Raw genomic sequence first — 24342 nt, forward strand, 5'->3', positions numbered from 1 at the left:
CAGCCCTACTTCCACATTGAGGAGCAGGGAAAATGACTTCTAGGACAGACTAGGGTGTAACTTCAGGAGCTCCTTGAGCCCCGGCATGTCTCATCTATCTTAAAATTTTACCAAGAAGAGGCAGATTCCTCATTCTGTCCCCCCCCCCCGCTTTTCCTCCTGAGGAATGGTGCTAATTCTTGCTCTTTTCTCTATTTCTCCCCACCTATCTTACTTGCTTCAGTGGGACTTACTGGTCTCCTATAGGGAGCAAAATATGCTGGGAGCACAAATTAGTTTGGTTTGCTTTACATCCTTGAGCATGTGCAAACTTATATGCACTTACCAGGGAAGGATCTCAGACAGTTGAATGCAATGGAGTTTATTTTTAAGTAAACATGCTTGCCTTGCTAGTAAGTCCTTTAGGTTTCAATGAAATGTACTTCCAGCTAAATGTGGTTAGATTTGCTGCCTGAGGCTGCAATTCTCCACACACTTACCTGGGACTTTCACACACAGCAGGCTTTACTGCAAGTTTACTGGAAAGCTTTATTGCAAAATTGTTGTCCCAAAGAACCAATGCAAAATAGTGGATTTTTTTAAATACTCCGGATATAAATCAAGCTACACTCTAACGAGCAGTGAAAAACCTGAATTGCGTGTGAACTGCTCCCCAATAACTTGCAGGGACTTCAGGGTAAATCTGACCAACATGTGAATGCAGCACCTCCGTTCCAGAGGAGATGTGTGTTAAAGGGCTTTAAAAGCCCCGTGTGAAAAACCTCCTGGAATCAAACTTTACTGAATTTGTTCAGAATTCTGAGAAAACATACATAAACTCACCCTGCATGGTTGACAGTCTCCTTTGCTAATCTGCAATGAGGGGCCCATTTTAATAATTAGTGTTTCTAGTGTGTTCTAGGCATTAAAAGTAGCACAAAAATATGGTATTCAATGTATATCACTATATATTGTGAAGTGTGCGTGTGTGTATTCAGTGAAATGTATTTCCAGGCAGCATATTTATTTTGAAATATCAGACTTAAATCCTTGGGGGCCTGGGGTGTGCAGAGGCCCTGGACTTTTAGGGGGGGCATTTTAAAATCTCGTCTCTGGGCCCACTCCAACCTTGCTACGGCCCTGATCATATGGGTGCAGAGGTGCACTATCCCCCAGACCTTGGGGACCCAGTCCGGTCCTCCAAGGTCCGGGGGAAGCTCCAAATAGCCGGGGCCCTCTGGTAGCCAACCTGCGCCCGCCCCACCAAAGCTCCACTTTAAAAAACAAAAACAAAACTCTTACCACAGCCGCGCAGTGGCAGCAGTGGGGAGCAGAGCAAAGCAGAGCAGTCCTTCTCCCCCGCTCCCCTGGCGGCACTGGGGTGGGAGCAGGAGTGACGCTGAGCCCATCCGTTTGGACCAGCGACTTTAAGCAAATGCTGAGCAGAGGAGATAGTTGCAAGCCCATGATGTCACGGACTTGCGACGATCTCTCAACTTCAGGCATGCCTCACACTCACAGCTGCTTAAAGTCGCTGGCCCGAATGGATGGGCACAGCGTCGCTCCTGCTCCCACCCCACCGCCACCAGGGGAGGAGAGAAGGACTGCTCTGCTCTCCCCCACCGCAGTCACCCCTCGGCTACGGTAAGAGTTTTTTGTTTAGCGGAGCTTTGGCGGGGCCAGCCCCACAAAGTAGGTTTGGGGGGTGGCCTTGCGCACAGCGGGGGGCTTGCAGCTGGGCAGTTTGGGTACCCAGATTACCTTGGTGCACCCCTATATGGGTGGGAAGCCATGAGCTGGGCAGGACAGGTGCAATCATAAAATGCTAGGGACCACATTCTGTCTCCTCCCACACAATCTCTCTCCCCGCCTCCTCCCTTGATCTTTGCTAATTGGGAATGCGCACAACTTCCTTACCGGGTACCCCTTGGACCCTGTTTCAGGTCATAAGAATAGCCCTACTATCATCATGGAAGATCACAAGTGGCCCCAAACCAATGTGGTTCCATCTCACCAAGCCAAAGGAGCCTGATTATCTACATAAAGATCTTCTAGAGCAATGACACATGGCAGCAAAATGTTGACTATCATGAGAATAGAAGTCACCTGATCTAACCTATTTCCACACTTGGTGGTCTCCTAAACCATATTGGAAACTGTCTTCCCTGTAAGTTAGCCACTTTTCCACCAACTTCCCAAAAATAAGGCAGCCTCTGAGATCACCAATGTCTCTGTATATGTTCCCCTCTAATAACTTTTGCATTACAGTCCAATACAAATAAATTCACAGCATATAAGAGGTGGTCCTAGGGGGATATTTTTTTGCCCATCTGCCATGTTGATTTAAGATGGCAGAGTCACTCAAAATATAGGCAACACTGCTTTGTAATTTATGTGCTGACAGTTGGATATAAACTAGGACCATTCCCATAGAAATGGGAATGGTCCTAGTTCTGATTGAAGCTCTTTTCACATTCCAAGCATTTATATGGTATTGTCATCATGTTAAAAGAAGTGGAAAGTAAGCTCTGTTAGTTGTAGCTTGAACTACTTATTTAGTTGAAAGAACAGATCTCTGGGCCAATGAGGGGCCAGAAATTTCCCACCTGGGAAGAAGGCTGTGTCCTCTCATCCAAACATTCTGAGGAAGCAAAACTAAGGTTGACAATTTGTTGTTTGGAATTTATTTGTACACTGCATCTCCTCTGTGGGTCCTTTCATGTAAAATATGGTTAGCATTGGAACTTGAGATCATTATACACTCTAAGCACTTCTATGGTTTTGCCCCTTTGTGAGTTCTTTGATGTGAAGTAAGAGAATCACAACGACTGAAGCGCTTTCCACATTCTGAGCACACATATGGTTTTTCCCCTGTGTGGATTCTTTGATGGGAAGTGAGGTTTGAATTCTGACTGAAAGTCTTTCCACATTCCAAGCATTTATAAGGTTTCTCCCCTGTGTGGATTCTTTGATGAGAAGTTAGACTTACGCTTTGACTGAAGCTCTTTCCACATTCCAAGCACTGATATGGCCTCTCCCCTGTGTGGTTTCTTTGATGTGATTTTAAATTTGTGCTGCAACTAAAGCTTTTTCCACACTCCAAACATTTGTAAGGCTTCTCCCCTCTGTGGATTCGTTGATGTGACATTAGGCTCGTACTCTTACTGAAGCTATTTCCACACTCTGAACATTGATATGGCCTCTCCCCTGTATGGTTTCTTTGATGTGACTTTAGGTTGGCACTGCAACTAAAGCTCTTTCCACACTCCAAGCATTTATATGGTTTCTCCCCTCTGTGGATTCTTTGATGTGACAATAAGCTTGTGCTGCAACTGAAACTCTTTCCACACTCCAAACATTTATATGGCTTTTCCCCCGTGTGAATTTTCTTGTGTGCAGTAAGATTTGTGCTCTGTCTGAAGCTTTTTCCACACTCCAAACATTTATACGGTTTCTCCCCTGCATGGATTCTTTGATGTGCAGTGAGGCTTTGGTGCACAGTGAAGCTCTTTCCACATTCCAAGCATTTAAATGGTTTCTCCCCTGTATGGATTCTTTGATGAGAAGTAAGGCTTGTGCTCTGACTGAAGCTCTTTCCACACTCCAAGCACTGGTATGGTTTCTCCCCCGTGTGGATTCTTTGATGGGAAGTGAGGTTTGCACTTTGACTGAAGCTCTTTCCACACTCCACGCACTGGTATGGTTTCTCCCCTGTGTGGATTCTTTGATGTAAAGTGAGGTTTGTGCTCACACTGAAGCTCTTTCCACACTCCAGGCATTTGTATGGTTTCTCCCCTGTGTGGATTCTTTGATGCGATTTGAGGGTGTCAGCTCGAGCAAAGCTCTTTCCACACTCCAGGCATTTAAATGGTTTCTCTTTGGTGTGGGTTTTCCAATAAGGGTTAAATTTTGATTTACAATTCAAAGTTTTAGCACACAGAGTGTATTTACGCTTTTCGTTCCCTTTGTCTATTTTTTCTTGGATTGGGATTTCATGGAAGACACTACCATGAGAAGCAGAGGACTCAGTTTTCTTTTCCTGTTCCCCTTCACCTTTCTTTCTCTGCTGTCCCTCCTGCTTGCATCTGGCTCTTTCCAACAACACCCAACATGCTTCTCCTTTATTCTTCCTTTTGTCACCTCCTGGAGAGGAGGGAGAAAAACTGGTAAGAGTTTACACACAGTGGGGAATTGCCAGTTTCCCCAGCCTGAGATATGGGGGGGACTTGAAGTTGGTGCTACAGACTGTCATATATCTCAGCTTGTTGGAAATAGCTGAATTGGGTCAGAGGTTTGCTCTCTGACCGTGCCCTGGATGCTATCCCAACCAACAACAACATCAACCACAAATACTGAGACAATACTGAGCTAGATGGATCAACGGTCTGACTCAGAATAATGCACCTTCCTAGGTTCCCTAAACTGCCTGACCCATGGGATATTGTAAGGACACTCCCTTGCCTATGCTGCCCTGAAGCAGCCACATGCAGGGGTGTAACTATAATAGGGCAAGGGGAGAGAGTTGTCTGGGGGCCCACTGCCTTGGGCCCCCCCGGGAGGCAAGTCACATGACTGACTCCTCCAGCCGTGCACCTGCCTGGGGATCCTTCAGTTGTGTTCATCCTCCGAAACTGATGTGAGTGTTAAGATCTGGAGCTACCAGAACAGCATGTCTTTCTCTAGCACCATTAAATAACTTGCATCATCCACAATTTACAAAACCTTTAAAAAAATAATTTAGGATGATGTTCTGTTGTGGCACATAGGTTACACACACACACACACACACACACACACACACACACACACACACACACACACCCTATGCTTTTTGTTACCACTGTTCAGCATCATTTAAGATTTCTTTACTTCATGAGCTGAGCTTCAGTGAGCAGGGGGGCCCATTTTAAAATCTTGTCTCTGGGCCCACTCCAACCTTTCTACACCCCTGGCCACATGGGGTAGAGCCTTCTCCGTGGCAGCACTTTCAACTACTACGATGGTGACAACAGCTACCACTGTTACAAGTATTTATATACCGCTCAAAGCGGTTTACATAGAAAATGAAATAATAAATGAATTCTCTGTGGCAGCCCCTTCAAGCTACTACTACAAGTATTTATATACTGCCCAAAGTGGTTTATATAGAAAAATATTGTAATGGCCTTTGGCCACAAACAATAAATTATTACTACACATAAAAATAAAGAATTAATAAAGGTGACTCATCGTCCCCAAAGGGCTCACAATCTAAAAAGGAAACTTAGTTAGACACTAGCAACAGCCACTGGAGGGATGCGTTGGGGATGGATAGGGCCAGTTGCTCTCCCCCTGATAAATACAGAGAATCACCACTTTAAAAGGTGCTTCTTCTCTCAGTTAGATAGAACTCCCACCCTTATACTTGCTCCCCTATTTTTCCAGACATTAGCCAAAACTTGGAATTTCGGCAAGCTGCACATCTTTCTGACTTGGTATTTATTTATGATGCTTATATCCTGTCCTTCCTCCAAGAAGCTCAGGCCAGTGTCCATTGTTCTCCCTCTCCACTTCTGTCCTCACAACAACCCTATGAAATAGGTTAGGCTGAGAGAGAGAGAGAGTGATTGGGCCAAGGTCACCCAGGAAGCTCCCAGGGTTGAGGAGGGATTTGAACCCAGACCTAGGCCAACACTACATCAACCACTAACTCACACTGCTGAAGTGTTATTCTCCTGATGTGGTGTGGAATTTGCTTTTTATTGTTTTTCAGATGTGAACAGTAGAACTGTGTTAATCCTTGTGGGCGTGAGCCACTTGGAATCTTAGAGAAAAGTGGGACACACATATTTTCTTATTCTGTCCTCTAAATAAATGTTTATTGCACACTGAACATTTTTAGTAACTATAGCATTACCAATGGATGTTATTAGCTGCTTAGAGGCTCTTATGATGACAGGCAACAGATACATTTAGTAAATAAGCTAATCATAGTAGCTGCATGCCCCCAAACAGTTCCCCAACTGTTGGTGAGTGTTGGGGTCTTTCTTGGACTGGGAACACCTATCTGGTGTTGGATTGTGGCCGCTGCTTGTGCAGCTTGCTTTGAAATGGGCAACTCTGGGCCAGGCCTTTTCTATAGCTGCCCTGCGACTCTGGAATGAACTCCCTATTGTTGAAAGAGCTTCCCCATCTCTGGTAGCCTTTAAACGACCTCTTAAAATTCATGGATTTAATCAAGCCTTTGACCAGCTGTAGGTTAGTTTTATTGTCGTTATTGCTGTTTTTAAATTATTTTTGACTGTGTTAATTGCTTGGTTTTTAATTGTTTCATTTTTTGGACGCTACCATGACACAGTTGTTTTTGGCAGCATACAAACGTACTAAATTAAACAAATAAGCAAGCAAGCGAGCTCTCTTGGAAAAGGAACCAGCTACAACTTTGGCTCAGCACAGGGAAAAAGAGCCTCAGGTAGCAGGGGGAAGAGCTGCCTTAGAGCATCTCACTTCCTCCCAAAGCCAGCAAGGTGGCAGTCAGACAGACTGACCCCATCCGATGTGGCTTAGAAAATGGAAGAGAAGCCAGTCCTCCTAGCAAGCATTAATTGTGCCTTTTGCTAAGCAGGGTCTGCCTTGGTTTCCCTCTGGATGGGTGATTCCATATGAGCACTGTCTGCTGTGACATATTTTCCATGGGGATGAGGCCATAAATTCAGTAGCAGAGCATTTGCTTTGCATGCAGGAGGCCCCAGGTTCAATCCCTGGCATTTCCAGGTGGGGCTGGGGAAAACCCCTGTTTGAAACCTGGAAAGCTGCTGCCAATCAGTGTAGACAGTACTAAATCAGATGGGCAAATGGTTTGGCTTGGTTTAAGGCAGCTTCCTATAAAGGACCAGCAATTAAGAGCTCCCTCTTGCTAAAAATAGAGACTCCACGATTCCACCAGGCTGGAACAAGAAACCAGGGAGCTGAAATATAGCAAGAATGCAAACAATGCCATTCGCCCTAGTTTTTTGGGTGTGTGTGTGTGTAGGTATCTTTCTATAAAATTTTTACATGTGAAAGAGAAAAGGAAATGTTACCCAGAGAGGCCACATTCTTAAAATTCTCCTCCATGACTTTCCTGTGCAGGGCTCTTTGGTCCAGATCCAGCAGCACCTTGTCCTCCTCCATGAAATGCACAGCCACCTCCTCAAAAGTCACTGGACCCTGGAAGGGGGAAAAAACCAACTTTGACAATAAGCTAACAGTTATTCCTCTAAGTCAGTGACCTTCACTATTTTTCAATCAGGGGCTACTTGGGCAAAAGACCTCCAATTTGTTCATAAATGATCTAGAAGTTGGGATAAGCAGCCAAGTGGACAAATTTGAAGATGATACCAAACTATTTAGGGTAGTGAAATCCAAAACAGATTGTGAGGAGCTACAAAAAGATCTCTCCAAACTGGGGGACTGGGGGACAAAATGGCAAATGCTGTTCCATGTAAGCAAGTGTAAAGTGTTGCATATTGGGGCAAAACACACCAGCTTCACAAATACACTGATGGGGTCTGAGTTGTCAGTGACTGACCAGGAGAGAGAACTTGGGGTTGTGGTGGACAGCTCGTTCAAAGTGTTGACTCAGTGCATGGCAGTGGTAAAAAAGGCAAATTCCATGCTAAGGATCATTAGGAAGGGGATTGAAAATAAAAATGCTAATATTATAATGCCCCTATACAAAGCTATGGTGCGGCCACATCTGGAGTATTGCGTACAGTTCTGGTCACCATATCTTAAGAAGGATATTGTAGAACTGGAAAAGATGCAGAAGAGGGCAACCAAGATGACCAGGGGCTTGGAGGACCTTCCTTATGAGGCAAGGCTACTGCATCTGGGGCTCTTTAGTTTGGAAAAGAGGAGACTATGGGGAGACATGATCAAGGTGTATAAAATTATGCTTGGAGTAAAGCAAGTGGACAGAGAGAGATTTTTCTCCTTCTCTAACACCACTTGAACCAGGAGTTATCCCATGAAACTGAAGGTAGGGAAATTTACATAAGAACATAAGTACAGTCCAGCTGGATCAAGCCCAAGGCCCATCTAGTCCAGCATCCTGTTTCACACAGTGGCCCATCAGATGCCTCTGGTGAGCCCACAGGCAAGAGGCGAAGGCATGTTCTCTCTCCTGCTGTTGCTCCCCTACAACTGGTATTGAAAGGCATTGTTCCTCTAAGGCTGGAGGTGGCCTCAGATCCAGCAGGGCTGTTACCAGCCACCAGACCAGTAGCCATTGATAGATCTATCCTCCATGAATTTGTCCAAGCCCCTTTTAAAGCCATCCAAGCTAGAGGCCATCAAGACATCCTGTGGCAAAGAACTCCATAGATTAATTATGCGCTGTGTGAAAAATTACTTCCTCTTGTCGGCCCTAAATTTCCCGACCTTTAGTTTCATGGGATGACCCCTGGTTCTAGTCTTGTGAGAGAGGGAGAAAAATTTCTCTCTGTCCTCTTTCTCCATCCATGCATAATTTTATACACCTTGATCATGTCATGTCTCCCCTTAGTTGCCTCTTTTCCAAAGTAAATTTAGGACTGACAAGAGGAAGAACTTTTTCATACAGCGCATAATTGATCTATGGAATTCTTTGCCATGGGATGTGGTGATGGGTTGGTTCTAACTTGAATGGCTTTAAAAGGGGCTTAGACAAATTCATGGAGGACAGGTTTATCAATGGCTACTAACCAGTGTGGTGTAGTGGTTAGAGTGTTAGACTAGGACCGGACTAGGCATGCCTTCTTGTAAACTGGGCTTTTGTCAACTATTTACCACCCCCCAATACTGTTTTTTTTTTTTTGAAAAAGAGGAGGTCCTTATAAATTTATTTTATTTATATAAACACATAATGTCTATTACTCCCACATAATATGTTTATTGTCATCTCTTTTGAAGACGTCATAGATAGATCCACCTCATCAGGATCCCCCAGGATCCCCTGCCACATACTGTAAATGTGATTTGTATCAGAACTGGACAGTAAACAGAACAGTTATTACCGGGACACGGACACACAAGCTTCCTATAAGGCAGGGGTAGGCAACCCTGGCTCCCCAGCTGTTGTTGAACTACAACTCCCATCATCCCCAGCCATTGTGTCTGTGGATGATGGGAGCTGTAGTTCAACAACAGCTGGGGAGACAAGGTTGCCTGCCCCTTCTATAGGGTGAAAGAGAGCTCATTTCTTCTGAGTCCCCACCAGCAGCTGAACTGCATACTTCCCCCCCTCGCCCCCCCCCGTTATTCATCAGCTGACTTGCCCACCTGGCATTTCCCACCAACCCTCCCCTGTAGCCACCTGGGTTCTCACCAGATCCCCCTGCGTGGGAAAGACAAGAGCGGAGCAGACCTCCCCGTTCCCCCACCAAGAGGGCAGAAGCAGTGGCGTGGATACTTCAGCTCTTTCTTCAGGGGGTTTCATGCAGCTCCGCGTTGAAGCAGAAACACAGAAACTCACACCGACCTCCAGCGCCTGTGTAATGAAAATCCCTCTGCAGGGTACAAAGATGCCCAGCTCCCTTCTTCTCTAGGAATATGAGCTCTACGCCTTTAACCCTTAAAAGTCCAGCCGAAGCCTCTCTCTGGGTCTCTCCTGGCTCTAGTCAAGGCAGACTTTCGTGGGAGGAGGAGTAAGTCCCATTGGAGACAGTGCAATGTGCTTATGAGTAAACGTGCCTAGGACGGGCGTGTGTTTCTGGGTGTAAAAGCAGCATCCCATTAAACAGGCATGCCACCAAGTCTTGTTCACTTCAACTGCTTGCTTCTTATTTCTTAATATTTCCTCCCCAGACTGAACAAGGAGGGACTCTCATTTTGCTTTGGGGGGGGGGGTTAATTTCCCCCCAAGAAGCGGAACATCTCATAACGTCCTGTCCAAATAGAACATAATTGTAGTGATGAATGTGATGGGGAGGAATGTTTCTGCAGCTTGGTCCCCTAATGGATAAATTAACTGGCAATCTAAAGCCCCAAAGGGTCACAATGACGCTAGTTATAACATTTCAGGCTCCCAGTCAAACGCAGCTGCATGCCTGAGAAGAACCCAACTGAGAAGGAGCACCTTTCCACATAACCCTCCTGTATCCTACCAAAGAAAACCACAGGGCTCTGTGGGCGCCAGGAGTAGAAACCGACTTGATGGCACATTTTACCTTCACTTTACAGGTGAAACTCGGAAAATTAAAATATCGTGCAAAAGTCCATTAATTTCAGTAATGCAAATTAAAAACCCCAAATCCACAATCCCAGAAAATTAGAATATTACATGGAACCAAGAAGACAAGGATTGTAGAATAGAACAATATCGGACCTCTGAAAAGTATAAGCATGCATATGTATTCAGTACTTGGTTTGGGCCCCTTTTGCAGCAATTACTGCCTCAATGAGGTGTGGCATGGATGCTATCAGCCTGTGGCACTGATGAGGTATTATGGAAGACCAGGATGCTTCATTAGCGGCCTTCAGCTCTTCTGCATTGTTTGGTCTCATGTCTCTCATCCTTCTCTTGACAATGCCCCATAGATTCTCTATGGGGTCAGGTCAGGCGAGTTTGCTGGCCAATCAAGCACAGTACGCTGTATACTTTTCAGAGGTCCGATATTGTTCTATTCTACAATCCTTGTCTTCTTGGTTCCATGTAATATTCTAATTTTCTGGGATTGTGGATTTGGGGTTTTAATGAGCTGTACGCCATGATCATCACGATTATAACAAATTAAGGCTTGACTTATCTCGCTTTGCATGTAATGCGTCTGTCTCATATATCAGTTTCACCTTTTAATTTGCATTACTGAAATTAATGGACTTTTGCACGATATTCTAATTTTCCGAGTTTCACCTGTATATCCCAGATATGCTTCCTGGGATGTAAGAGAGTATCCAGGATATAAGAGTGTGGATTTTAAACAGTGAGACATAGAACACTGAAGTTGACGTCTGTATGTCAAAATGTCTGTTCTTTATTTGTAGTTTTTAATTTTCTGTTAATCCATGCAATCAAACGGTCTTGGAGAGAAGAGTGCATACTTTAAAATACAAGTATAAACAGGATAAAATGATTTTACAAAATAAAACAAGGACTTTTAAAAATTAATTTATTAACTAAAAGCCTGGAAAAAACAGGTGTGTCTTGGGTCTCTTTCAGGGGGCATAACGAGGCTGAGCTTGGAGTGGGCCCAGAGACAAAATTTTAAAATGGGCCCCTCGCTGATACACACACACTCACTTCACATGTGACTTGCCTTGGGGGGGGGGGGGCCTCGAGGCATGGGGGGCACCAGGCAGCCGCCTCCCCTTGCCTAATGGTAGTTACGCCCCTGGTCTCTTTGAAAGCGGCCAGAGATGGAGAAGCTCTTATTTTGGCAGGGAGTGCATTCCAGAGCCCTAGGGCAGCCATAGGGAAGGCCAGGTCCCCGAGGAGCCACTGAACAAGCTGGTGGCAACTGTAACAGGACCTCCCCAGATGGTCTTAATAGGTGGGAGGGTTCATGGCAAAGGAGGTGTTCTCTTTAAATACCCTGGATCCCAGCCATTAAGGGCTTTATAGGTAACTAGTATTTTTAAGCCCGTTATGATAACGGGCGCTAGCTTTCTCTCATGCCTTTTAGGGTTTTTTTTTTTTTAAATTTACCTTTCTGAGGCCGGGACCGGGGGTGGAGCGGAGGCCATAGAAATCATTTTAAAAAATGCTGCCGCTTGTTCTATTCTACAATCCTTGTCTTCTTGGTTCCATGTAATATTCTAATTTTCTGGGATTGTGGATTTGGGGTTTTCATGAGCTGTACGCCATGATCATCACAATTATAACAAATTAAGGCTTGACTTATCTCGCTTTGCATGTAATGCGTCTGTCTCATATATCAGTTTCACCTTTTAATTTGCATTACTGAAATTAATGGACTTTTGCACGATATTCTAATTTTCCGAGTTTCACCTGTTTATTGGGCAGCAGCAATATAGGAAGATGCTGAAAGGCATCATCTCATACTGCATGGGAGGAGGCAATGGTAAACCCTTCCTGTATTCTACCAAAGAGAACCACAGGGTTCTGTGGGCACAAGGAGTCGAAATCGACTTGACAGCACAATTTACCTTTACCAATCCTATATACCAGGGATACGGATGTGCATGGAACTGGCGCGGGGGATACTTTTAAGGGCGGGGGAGGGTACCCTTAGCCCTCCCACCGTGTTTCCCCCACTGGTGCTCCATTTTAAAAGTGTCCATCTGGTTGGTAGCATACCTCCCTGCCGACCCATGTCTTCTTCAGCTGGAAGTAACAGGAAGCACCCGGCACACGTGCGCCCAACATGCAAGCGAACGCAACGTACACATGCGCGCTCCTGGCATGCACATGCACTGGGTACTTCCTGTTACTTGCAAACGAAGAGGACACGGGGTGGATGGGAGGTATCCTGCCACCTGGACGGACACTTTTAAAATGGAGAGCTGGTAGGGGAAATGCAGCAGGAGAGATATGGGCACCCTCCCCCACCCTTAAAGTTATGACTCCCCCCCCACCTTTGAACCGGCCCAACAGCCAGTTGTTCGAACCAGTTAGGAGGCCCTTAAAAGGCCAAATTTGCAGATGATATCAACCCTTTTGGGTAATGAAATCCAAAACAGATTGTGAGGAGCTCCAAAAGGATCTCTCCAAACTGGGGGCTGGGTGACAAAATGGCAAATGAGGTTCAGTGTCGGCAAGTGTAGTGATGCACATTGGGATGAAAAACCCCAACTTCGAGTATACACTGATGAGATATGAGCTGTCGGTGACTGACCAGTAGAGGGATCTTGGGGTCATGGTGGTCTGCTCGTTGAAAGTGTGGACTCAATGTGCGGCAGCTGTGAAAAAAGCCAATTCCATGCTAAGGATCATTAGGAAGGGGATTGAAAATAAAGCTGCTAATATTATAATGCCCTTATATAAAATGATGGTGTGGCCACACCTGGAGTACTGTGTACAATTCTGGTTACTACATCTAAAAAAGGACATTGTAGAACTGGAAAAGGTGCAGAAGAGGGCAACCAAGATGATCAGGGGCCTAGAGCACCTTTCTTATGAGGCAAGGCTACAACACCTGAGGCTATTTCGTTTAGGAAAAAAACAACTGTGGGGAGACATGATAAGAGATCTATAAAATCATGCATGGTGTGGAGAAAGTGGATAGAGAAATTCTTTTCCCTCTCACATAATACTAGAACCAGGGGTCATCCCATGAAATTGATTGCCAAGAAATCTAGGACCAACTAACGGAAGTATTTTTTTTCACACAACACATAATCCACTTGTGGAATTCTCTGCCATGAGATGTGGTGACAGCCAACAACCTGGATGGCTTGAAGAGGGGTTTGGATAACTTCATGGAGGAGAGGTCTATCAATGGCTACTTGTCAGAGGGCTATAGGCCACCTCCCGCCTCAGTGTCAGGATGCCTGTGAATACCAGTTGCAGGGGAGCAACAGCAGGAGAGAGGGCATGCCCTCAACTCCTACCTGTAGGCTTCCAGCAGCATCTGGTGGGCCACTGTGTGAAACAGGATGCTGGACTAGATGTGCCTTGGACCTGATCCAGCAGGACTGTTCTTATATTCTATCTGCCTCACATTTTGGTGGTTTTACTTGTCACCTAATTAATGTCTGCAAATATATGCAGATAGATTGAACAGACAGTTTTGAGTTTATGACAAATGGAATGTTCAGGGACTATCATGGGAGAATATTGAAACAAATTATTGCCTTAACTATACTGGAGCTTCTATGCGAATACCTGCCTTCTGAGGATTAGGGATGTGCACGGAACTGGCAATGACTAGTTCAACAGCCGTGTGTGTGTGTGTTTACCTTTAAGGAGCAAGGAGGGTGCTCTTATCCTCCTGCCGCATTTCCCCCACAGGCGCTGTGCTTTAAAATAGTCTCATGGGGCAGCAGCATACCTCCTTGCTGCCCCAGCGTGTGGTGGACCTGAAGTGTCCGGTGCGCCTGCAACATGCACACTGAGGACTTCCAGGCCGCCATGCACCAGGGCGGCAAGGTACACTGCTGCCCAGTGGGACTGTTTTAAAGCACAGCGCCAACAGGGGAAGTGCAGTGGTGGTGGGGAGAGAACACTCCCTGCCCCTTAATGGTAACCCCCCTGCTGTCAAACCGGCAGATTTTCAAACTGGGTCCAAGGTCCGTAAAAGGGCCTCCAAACCGGTTCATGAACATCCCTATTGGAGGATAACACTTGATACTTCCAATGAAATGGACTTTAGTCCATTGAAGTTTCTGCTACTGGTAGACTTTGATTCAACCTGACTTTTAGTGTTTTTGTTGGAATGATGTGCTTTTTTGGAAGGACAGGGTGAGGGGAGATAACTGCTTTTAGGGGACCAGGCAGGGGTGTAGCTATAATTGGAGATGAGGGTGGTGCCTACTGTCAAGGTGACAGCTCACTTTCCTCTCCCCAACACTCTGGCACACTGTTGGCTCCTGATGAGAGGACATGTCTCGGATTCAAGTGAGACAAGTTCTATCCAGGAGGGAAGGAGTGCCTTCCCTCCGGGCAGCATCCTATCCGGTGCCTATCTGGGCAGCATCCCTCCCTTATCCTGATTGGCCGGCAAGTGCTAGGTTCAGCCTTACCTAAGCTTGACTGATAAGTTCAACTGCGAAGAAAAAATTGCTGAGCATCAGTCAGTCATAAAAAGAAGAGAAGGGAGGGATGCTGCTTGACACTCCTCCCCCTCTCCTGAAGCCAAGACAGAGCTGAAAATATCTCCAAGTCAACAAGCATAGGGCTCCTTTTTTAATCCTGCTCTCATTAAAAACATTAGGGCTAAGCCATTATAATCTTTTTCTCCCCACCCCATACATATTCCCTAGCAGCTGGGTTCAGCTTATTCCTACATCGGGGTGGGGGTGGGGGCAGAATCCAGAACAGTTTCCCATGTTAAACTTTTGACTGGGCTATGTGCGTGTGTACATGATAGACATAAGTGTTGTAGATGTTACAATATGAGGTGCTAGTAGTATAGGTTGTTAAAAGTTAAAACAGTGTCTGCATGCATGGGGTGTGTGCGGTATTATTTTGCATGGGGAGAAATAGCATGCTTTTCTCACCATGTCCTTCCCATTCTTCTTCCGCAAAGACACAGAGGGCGGGGAAGAATTTAGGGGGAGCAGGGACCCTTCTTCACTTCTTGTCCCTGGGCCCACTCCAACTATGCTATGCCCCAAGGACCAGAGGTACCTTTGCCATAGAGCAGCACATGGCATGGAACAACAAAAGAACCAAACTAAGTTACAAGCCATAAATAGTGGTATAAGATATTTATTTTTGTGATAGATATTCATTGAGATATTGATACACACAGCAAAAAGGAGAAGATAGGAATCCTCTTGCTACAACTTACAGTTCTCAGTCCTATCTACTTAGACACATCATAAAAGAACTACAACCCATTATTGAAAGTGATCCCTATCTCAAAGAATCTATAGGGGGCATGCCATTACTATCATAGAGACAACCACCTAATCTGAAGCTCATGCTAACCAACAAACAACCCATCTTATCAAATAGACTACATGGCGCCAGACCATGCAACAAGCCCAGATGCCAGTTGTGCCTCTTAATAAGAAGTATTCTGTATGGCGAGCCCTATATACACGGCTCATACACATGTGCATCAAGGAGTGTGGTATATGTAATATCAGGCTTCAAATCCCCATCAGTCATATGTAACGAGGTTGTCCCTTAAAGACTGAGTAGATCTAAATCTGACATAAGAAGTACAATGACCAAGAAACCCACCAGCAAGCACTTTGACATGCAGGGGTCGCAGTGCCATGGATCTGAGGGTGTGTGTTTAGAGTAGATTAAAAAGATCGACTCTGGAAATCATGCGGAGCAGGAAATGGCGGGGCGGGAAGTGATCAGAAAACTTGACTGCATTAAACAAGGATTGGAGACGATGGTTTCCTGTCACTATTGAGGACTGCACTTGTTGTATTTTAACCCCTTGTCCCTGCCCCTTTATTTGTTATTTCTCTTTGTAAACCGCCCTGAGCCATTTTTGGAAGGGCGGTATAGAAATCGAATTATTATTATTTATTATTATTATTATTTAAGAGTCTTGAGGGCCACTCTCACATTGATGAATCAGGTGGGAAAATAACACCTCCTCCCCTAGTCTGGGAGCTATGCATACTCCCATTTCCTGATTATATTTGAGTTAAAAACAAGGTCCGAGGCAGGGGGAGTGATCATCTGCAAGGCTTGTGTTGGGTTGGAGGGCTCATTAAAAGGCTGGGTACAGCTGCTGGGCAGGATAGAGCCCTCCAACCTAACACAAGCCTTGCAGACCATCACTCGCTTCCTCTCCCTCTGACCTTGTTTTAATCTCCCACGCTGCTCCCGAATAAGGGTGGGAGGCATCTCCTATCTTATTTCCGATTGGGTGAACCAGCCTTCAGTGTTATCATGCTCTGCTTTGCTGCATTTCTCCAGTACTAGCCCACCAACTCATGAAGTGGGCTCTCACCCACAGGAGCTTACGCAACATTAAACCATCATATTGTCAGCAACAGATCAGGAAGACCTGGGTTCAGATTTAACCGGGTAGTGTTATACAAGCCCTTCTATCTGCAATATGGGCCTACGTAATACAGTAGTAATAGTAATACAGGCCTACGGTACAACCTCATTGCAAGATTTGGTGCTGTAGCTCCGTGGCAGAACATCTGTTTGGCATGCAAGGGGCCTCAAGTTCAATCCCTGGTATCTCCAGGTAGGGCTGGGAATGACTCTTGCCTGAAGCCTTGGAGAAGGCACTGACAGTCAGTATAGATAGAATACTGAGCTAAACAGACCAACAGTCTGACTTGGTATAAGGAGAATGTTCCCTTATGTTCCCTTATGATCTTCCCTTATGATCTTTAAAAGTTTGTGTCTGTTCTGTTTCTTTACAAGTACTAGATTTAGGCTACAGTGATTCTTAGTCATTTAGTGTTTGCATCTGTGTAAGCAACTACAGTTGATATAAAACTGGACTGGCTACTAAAACAAATACTTTCACAAAATTAAAAATGTTTAAATTCAAATCTTTCAGAATCTGGGTTAAAAAAAAAAAAACATGGAGCAGACAGAACATATTGAAACCCAGTGGAGAAAGTTTAAATTGGACAAAGATTGCAGGGGATGCATCTTCTCCCTGCACGACACAGGAATGCTTAAAGGAAATTCCAAGGTAAAGGAATCAGGCATGTTGCCACTTTTTCAAAGATTGTAGCCATGAACTAATTTTCAAGCTGATATTATATATACCCACAGGCAAGAGAACATCTTCTATAAGGCCTTTAAAAAAAAAAACACCCTTAAGTATTAGAAAGTGTCTGAAACATGCAAAATGTGTTGGTAACAGAATCAGAATGATTGGACATCAATTTCTGTACTTAGTTATATCTAAATTCAGCCCAATGCAGTCTTGGACAGCTAACTGCACTCAGTATTCAAAGTTTAAACTCAGGATAAGTGGATAAGTTGGCGATGCTATACACATATTAACTCCAAGCAATTACTCCATCAAGACCTCTTTATTGCGCAAGATAAAATACCACTCATCAAATATTAAAACAAAACTGGTTTCAGTGTCAAATACACCATCCTCAGTTGCTCAGACAACCGAGAATTTGACAATGAAACCGGTTTTGTTTTAATTTTTAACATCTGATGGGTGGCATTTCATCTTTGCACAATAAAGAGGTCTTGGTGGAAGAATTAGTTTAAGCTCAGTTTTTCTCTGCATGTTCTAATTTAAATCAGAAGACAAGCCAACATACTGGTAACAGCATCAGGTTGTTGTGTTGCTTACTAGCCATCAAGGTAAATCATTAATAGGAAGAAAAGCACGCAAATCCTGAAGCATATATATCCATTTGACGTTAATTCAATATTTAATATCATTAACACATTGCTTAACTTTGAGATACTGCACAAGGAAAACTGGTGAGCTGTAGTAGTAGCCCACACAGCTTTCAAGACTGGTGACAAAAATTGGTAGCTGGCTTATTTTTGGTGATTGCGATATGCATGCATCTGTCTGTGTGAACAGGAAGAGTACAATCTGTATTCATCAATGTATGTTTCCATTGGATGGATTAAAATGCACACACACTGGCTGACATCCAAACTACCACAATGCTGGTGCTCTAATGTTGCATGTGTATTACATGGGAGAAGCAATTTTCATAGAGCTCTCCTTCCCTCTGAAGCCCGTTAAGCTTCTGAAAATGTCCCTGAGGGCTGCATGATCCTCAGGGGCACATTTTCTGGAGGTACAGCATGCTTCAGAGGGAAGGAGAGACTGATGAAAATTGCTTCTCCCATGTAACACGCACTCAACTTTAGAGCACCTGCATCGTGTTAGTCTGGTTATTGGCGATTAACTTCATCCTAGTTGCCTTGCATTCATGATCCTTCTTTTTAACCTCTTCATAATAGTGTATTTTTCAATGTTTTATTGACTTTCAATATTTGGCGGTTCTGCCTCTGCTTTTCGGCAGGAATCAGCAGCATAGTTTCGCAACCTGCAGAGGCAATTTCCAAAGAGATAGCCACATTTTTGCCACTACAGACGAAGAGCTCTCCTCAGTTTTGAGACTGGTTTCAGTTCTAATTTCTGTTTGGAGATGCCTTGTTTATTTATTTAACACATTTATATACCGCCCCAAACCCATGTCTCTGGGTGGTTTACAATAAAGCTGTCGCTGGATTTCTGTCTCAAAGCAACTGGGTCAACCATTAGTCTTCATGTCAACATTTTGCAGTCTCTTCGGCTCTCATAAATTGTTACACTTTTCCTGCTAGGGCAGAGGTGGGCAAAGTTGGCTCTCCAGCTGTTGTTGAACGACAACACCCCAGCCACAATTTATTGTTGTAGGTGTAGTTCAACAACAGCTGAAGGGCCAGCTTTGCCCACCCCTGGGCTAGGGCCTCTTAATGACTGATATGCAGACTAGTGCTACGGGCATGCTTCTAACAAAAGTGTGCACTCTGCGCTAGCCTCTGCACTTCCAAAGCATAAGTGATCTTGCACAATGGGAGGTGATTTTTCACCAGTCTTCCCATGCTCAAGAAGCACTGTTTGGCAGCAGACACACATCCTGGAGGGCTGCACAGCCCTCAGGGTCATGATCCCGCAGGTCAAGGAGCACTTGCGGGGCATGTGGAGCTCAGCAAATATTGCCCCTGTTGCGCAAGAGTGTTCATGCTTCAGAAGCCCAGAGGAACATTGCTCTTGCACACATGCACCATTAGTCTGCATGTCAGCCAACGTTTCTGCCAACCTTATTTAGAGCTACTTTATTTATATATCCTAACTATTCAGAATAATGCTTTTTTACATATACATAACATTATACACATACACTTATATTCCCAGGAGCTATTTAGAAACTCAAAGCAATTATGCCACACAAAGAATTATAAAGAATATTTGAAGTAGACCTAATTGCAAACGACTGGCAATTGTCTTGTGACTGGTGGTCACGCATAGAAGACTTACCACGTTTTCTTGGCCTGTGCATGGAGAAATCTCAAACCAAACAGGATGCCGATTCAATTATCGATTCTGCTACGGTGGGGCGGGGAATCATTTACTACGTATTCTTGAGACGTGTTAAACCATATAATAAATGCAAATATCGCAGCAAGTTAAGTCATGAAAACTGTCTTTGCTTACAGTAAGTTGGATTTTTCTTTGCAGTTACACTTAAAAATAAGACTTCAGGCACTTTTATGGTAATGGAATCAGGAGTAATTCTCTATGGCTTACACAGTAATCGCCCCCACATTCAATTCTTAAAAACTCGATGACTGGATAAAAATAAAACCTTAAGTGCCCTCTTTAGAATCCATCATGCACATTTAGTATAATTTACTTATTTCTCTTTACTATCCATTTTAATAAGTTGGCATATTTGTTGTCAATGAGTGCTGCATTTTTCTTAGACTTTTCAGGCTTCCTGGCCAATGCTATGGCTACGATTGCCACGTGCCCAGTTTCGGCCTGGACAGTTCAGGAATCAGACAGTCTGTCCAGAATGTAAGAAAAATGTCCCGCTGATTACAAAATGTCCAGGAATTTGAGTGGAAAGATTGCTTTAATTAATTGTACCATTTTTCTGGTGCTTCTCTCCAGGCACTGTAGCTTACATGGTATCAGTGTTTAAAAGCCCCAAATTCTTACCCTTTATTTGGTACCAGTGCTGCTGACTGGCTGAGGGGAAGGGGCTTACATATGACTCAGTAAACCCCTTCCCCTCATTTAAACAATGGCCATTTTATAAACTGTTATTAAACAAAACCCTTAGTACAGGTTTCTTTAATTTCTCCACTTCACTTCTGTTAAATTTGATGACAGTATTTCACATATTTGATTGTGTTTATTGAGATGAAACATGCCTAACCCACTCCAGTGCAAAGAACACTATATAGAAAAATGCATGAAACAAGCCCCAAGATCAAGCAACCTTCCCAATCCTGGCCAAAAGAAAAAAAAAAAAAAGAAAGGTTTTTTAAATCTGCACACACCCCTCTTTTGACAGTTGCGTCCTGGAATTCTCTTCGACAAACGTGGCAAACCTAACTATGGCCAAGGCATATCTTCAGACTCTGTATTACGACACCAACTTTGGTCAGTTTACACCATTTTAGTTTTTCACCTCTATGTTACTGTTTTCATGGAAATGCCCTTAGGATGGAAGCAACCTTTTTCTCTTCTCAGCTGTCCAGAACCACATCCTGCCCATGCTGCTATAGAGCAATTGTACGCTCAGGCTGCAGAGGTTGAAGCATCTCCAACGAGAGAGAACCATATGGTGCTTGTGGAGAGTATAGTCTCCTCCTTGTATATATCCTACTTGTAATGGAGAGGGGAGAACTGCCTTTCTGGGGTTCACACCTTAGTTTTTAAAAAGTGAAAAGGTGCCTGCTCTGTTGTATGAAGAAGTCTTAGAAACATCATCAACTCATATTTTAGGCAGTGGGTGGGGTGGGTCAAGGGATAACGTGGTCGATTGCCACTGCTTTAAAGAGATGGAGACATGCTTGGAGATATACATCCACCAGCTCTGGGGTAGAACTGCAGACTGAAGCATTAGCTTTCATAAGCAAGGCCCCTCCTTTTGTCAAATGCACCCCACAGAAGCTCACATTAAAAAAAAAAAAAGACTTGCAAGGAGTAACAGCATTCTTTGCTGTTTTTGCCACAGGAGAGCCGTGTGGCACTCTTCCTGGAGTTCATTTAAAACGTGAATCACCAGCGTGGGTTCTTTGGTGAGAAGTAAGGGGCTGACTGTGATGGAGCCTCTTTCCAAGAATTCATATGGTTTCTTCCCAGTGCAGGTTCTTTGACATCAAGCATTCCACTCTCGCCGAAGCTCTTTCCACAGAGGATGCACTTATATGGTTTTTCCCCAACGTGGGTCCTTTGTCTAGTAAGTTTTTCACTCTCACCAAAGCCCTTTCCACACTCCAAGCATTTATATGGTTTCTCCCCAGTGTGGGTTTTTTGATGTTTATTAAGTTTTCCACTCTCACTGAAACTCTTTCCACACTCCAAGCATTTATAGGGTTTCTCCCCAGTGTGGGTTCGTTGATGTTTAGTAAGATCTGAACTTTGACTGAAGCCCTTTCCACACTCCAAGCATGTATAAGGTTTCTCCCCAGTGTGGGTTCTTTGATGTTTACTAAGTTTCCCACTCTCACTGAAGCCCTTTCCGCAGACCAAACATTTATATGGTTTCTCCCCAGTATGGGTTCGTTGATGTCTAGTACGATCTGAACTCTGACTGAAGCTCTTTCCACACTCCAAACATTTATATGGTTTTTCTCCTGTGTGAGTTCTTTGATGAGTAGCCAGATCTGAGCTCTTACTGAAGCTCTTCCCACACTCCAGGCATGAATACGGCTTCTCTCCTGTGTGAATTCTTTGATGTATAGGAAGATATGAGCTCTGACTGAAGCCCTTTCCACACACCATGCATTTATATGGTTTGCTTCCTGTATGAATAATCTGATGTCTAATTAGGAGTGTGCGTGAGCTGTAGCTCTTTCCACACTGCAAGCATTTATATGGTTTCTCCCCAGTGTGACTCATTTGATGTATAGTAAGAGAGTCAGATCGAATGAAGCTCTTTCCACAGTCCAAGCACTTATATGGTTTCTCCCCAGTGTGGGTTCTTCGATGTATAGTAAGATTCCCTCTCTCACTGAAACCTTTTCCACAGACCAAGCATGTAAATGGTTTTTCTCCTGTATGTATTCTTTGATGTCTTCTAAGAACTGCCCCCTGACTGAAGCTCTTCCCACATTCCAAGCACATGTATGGTTTTTCCTCTGTGTGCATCTTCCACTGAGGTTTAAGATTTGATTTAAAACTGAGGCTTTTCCTACTCACAGAGCACAGACTTCTCTCTTCTGCTTTCTCTATTTTTTCTTGGATTAGGATTTCATGGATGTCACCCTGCTGAGAAGCAGAAGATCCAGTCCTCCCCTTCTGTTTTCCTTCAGTCACCGTTCTCTGTTTCCTCCTTTTACATGTGGCACCTCCCAACAACCCTCCATGGGGTTTCTCCTCATTCTCACTTTCCCATCTGTCAATGGCTGAAATGAAGAGGGGGAAAATGGTTAAGTGGTGGGGGAGAGAGAAGGAGCCTCAGATCAGCCACCATCCCCCACCTGGTAAATCTTCTGATAATGGATCAACAACAGAGGCTTTCTAGGAAGGGAAATCCCTTCTGTGTATTGAAACCACCTCTGTTGATGGCATTAACTGACAGCTTTGGACTGGCAACCTGGAAATTGGAATGGCAACCTGTAAAGCTGCCTTATGATCCATGAAACTCATCAGAACAGCCCTGTTCAATCAAGCCCAAAGCCTATCTAGTCCAGCATCCTGTTTCACACAGTGACCTACCAGGTATCTCTGGGAAGCCCACAAGCAAAAGCTGAGGGCATGCCCTCTCTCCTGCTGTTACCCCCCTGCAACTGGTATTTAGAGTCATCTCACCTCTGAGGCTGGAGGTGGCCTTTAGCCCTCCAACTAGTAGCCGTTGATAGACTTGTTCATGAATTTATCGAAACCCCTCATAAAGCCATCCAGGCTGTTGGCTGTCACCACATCTTGTGGCATAGAATTCCATAAGATGATTATGCGTTGTGTGAAAAAGTACTTCCTTTTGTCAGTCCTAAATATCTTGGCAATCAATCTCATGACCCTGGTTCTAGAGTTATGAGAGAGGGAGAAAAACGTCTCTCAACTCTCAGGGTAGTGTTGGGGCCTGTCACTCTCCTTCAGCCAAAACTGCCTCATAAGGTTGTTGGAACAACCCCTTGCATCCTGCTCTGAAGTTCTTGGAGACAAGACCCAAATGCGGCAAAAACCCAAAGCAGGGGAGCCCTTGCCTGGATTTGTGTGGCTTTGGATTTCATGGCCTCCATGGATGGATAATGATATGTATCTGGTGCTATATCTTTAGCAGGGCACACTCTGGATCTGGTGTTTTGCGTGAGTATAGACAGTTGTGTGGATAAGGGCACTTTAATATAACTCTCTGCTCATGGAAAGATAGGAACATAGGAAGCTGCCTTATACCCAGTCAGACCATTGGTCCATCTGAGCAGACAATACTGCAGCTTCTCCAAGGCTGCAGGAAGGAATCTCTCTCAGCCCCATCTGGATTTGCCAGGGAGAGAACTTGGAATCTGCATGCAAGAGTGCAGATGTTCTTTTCAGAGTGGCCCCACCCACTAAGGGGAATATTTTACAGTGTTTGCACATGGAGTCTCCCATTCAAATGCAAACCAGGGTGGACTCTGCTTAGCAAAGAGGACAATTCATGCTTGCTATCACAAGACCAGCTCTCTTCCCTTTTATCTGGGGCTTAAAGCAGCCTTGAGACACTGCAGAGGTTGAGGATCAGAGATGGACTCAAGGAGCATGAACAAGCTGGAACTTAATTCAGATCAGGGCCAGCTCTTGGTTAAATAGTGCCCGGAGAGAGGGGAGCATCTTTGGTTCCAGCTCCCCATAGTTCATTTATCCCATCTGTCTGTCTCTCTCATTTCCAGCTCACAGCAATTAGTACACTCGGCAAACAGTGAGCCACTAAGCTCAGCTTGCTGCCTCCTTCAGGCTGGTGTCCTGGGCAACCACGCACCACACTCATGCCGAAGGCTGCCCTGGATCAGACAGGCCTTTTGGGAAATCTGAGCAGGAGATTTATAGACACTTGACACACACATAGTATTGCTTCACAGGCTTGGCTGTAGCAGCAGGGCCTGATGGAGGTTTGCCCTTGATGGCA

General features: G+C 44.6%; 1 protein-coding gene across 1 annotated transcript in view; it reads right to left on the reverse strand.

Annotated features, from left to right (window-relative positions):
• Window positions 1–2640: 2640 nt before the first annotated feature.
• The window catches only part of LOC128347585 (zinc finger protein 850-like), a 32454-nt gene continuing 10752 nt past the window's right edge, over window positions 2641–24342 (reverse strand). The window contains exons 3-4 of the mRNA XM_053302536.1: window positions 21404–22639; window positions 2641–3810 (exon numbers count right to left, since the gene is read on the reverse strand). Of these exons, the coding sequence (XP_053158511.1) occupies window positions 2753–3810; window positions 21404–22639 (2294 nt within the window). The 3' untranslated portion in view covers window positions 2641–2752. The remainder of the gene's footprint in view (window positions 3811–21403; window positions 22640–24342) is intronic.

The sequence above is a fragment of the Hemicordylus capensis genome, chromosome 2 (genome assembly GCF_027244095.1).
Source record: "Hemicordylus capensis ecotype Gifberg chromosome 2, rHemCap1.1.pri, whole genome shotgun sequence".
Taxonomy (NCBI): Eukaryota; Metazoa; Chordata; class Lepidosauria; order Squamata; family Cordylidae; genus Hemicordylus; species Hemicordylus capensis.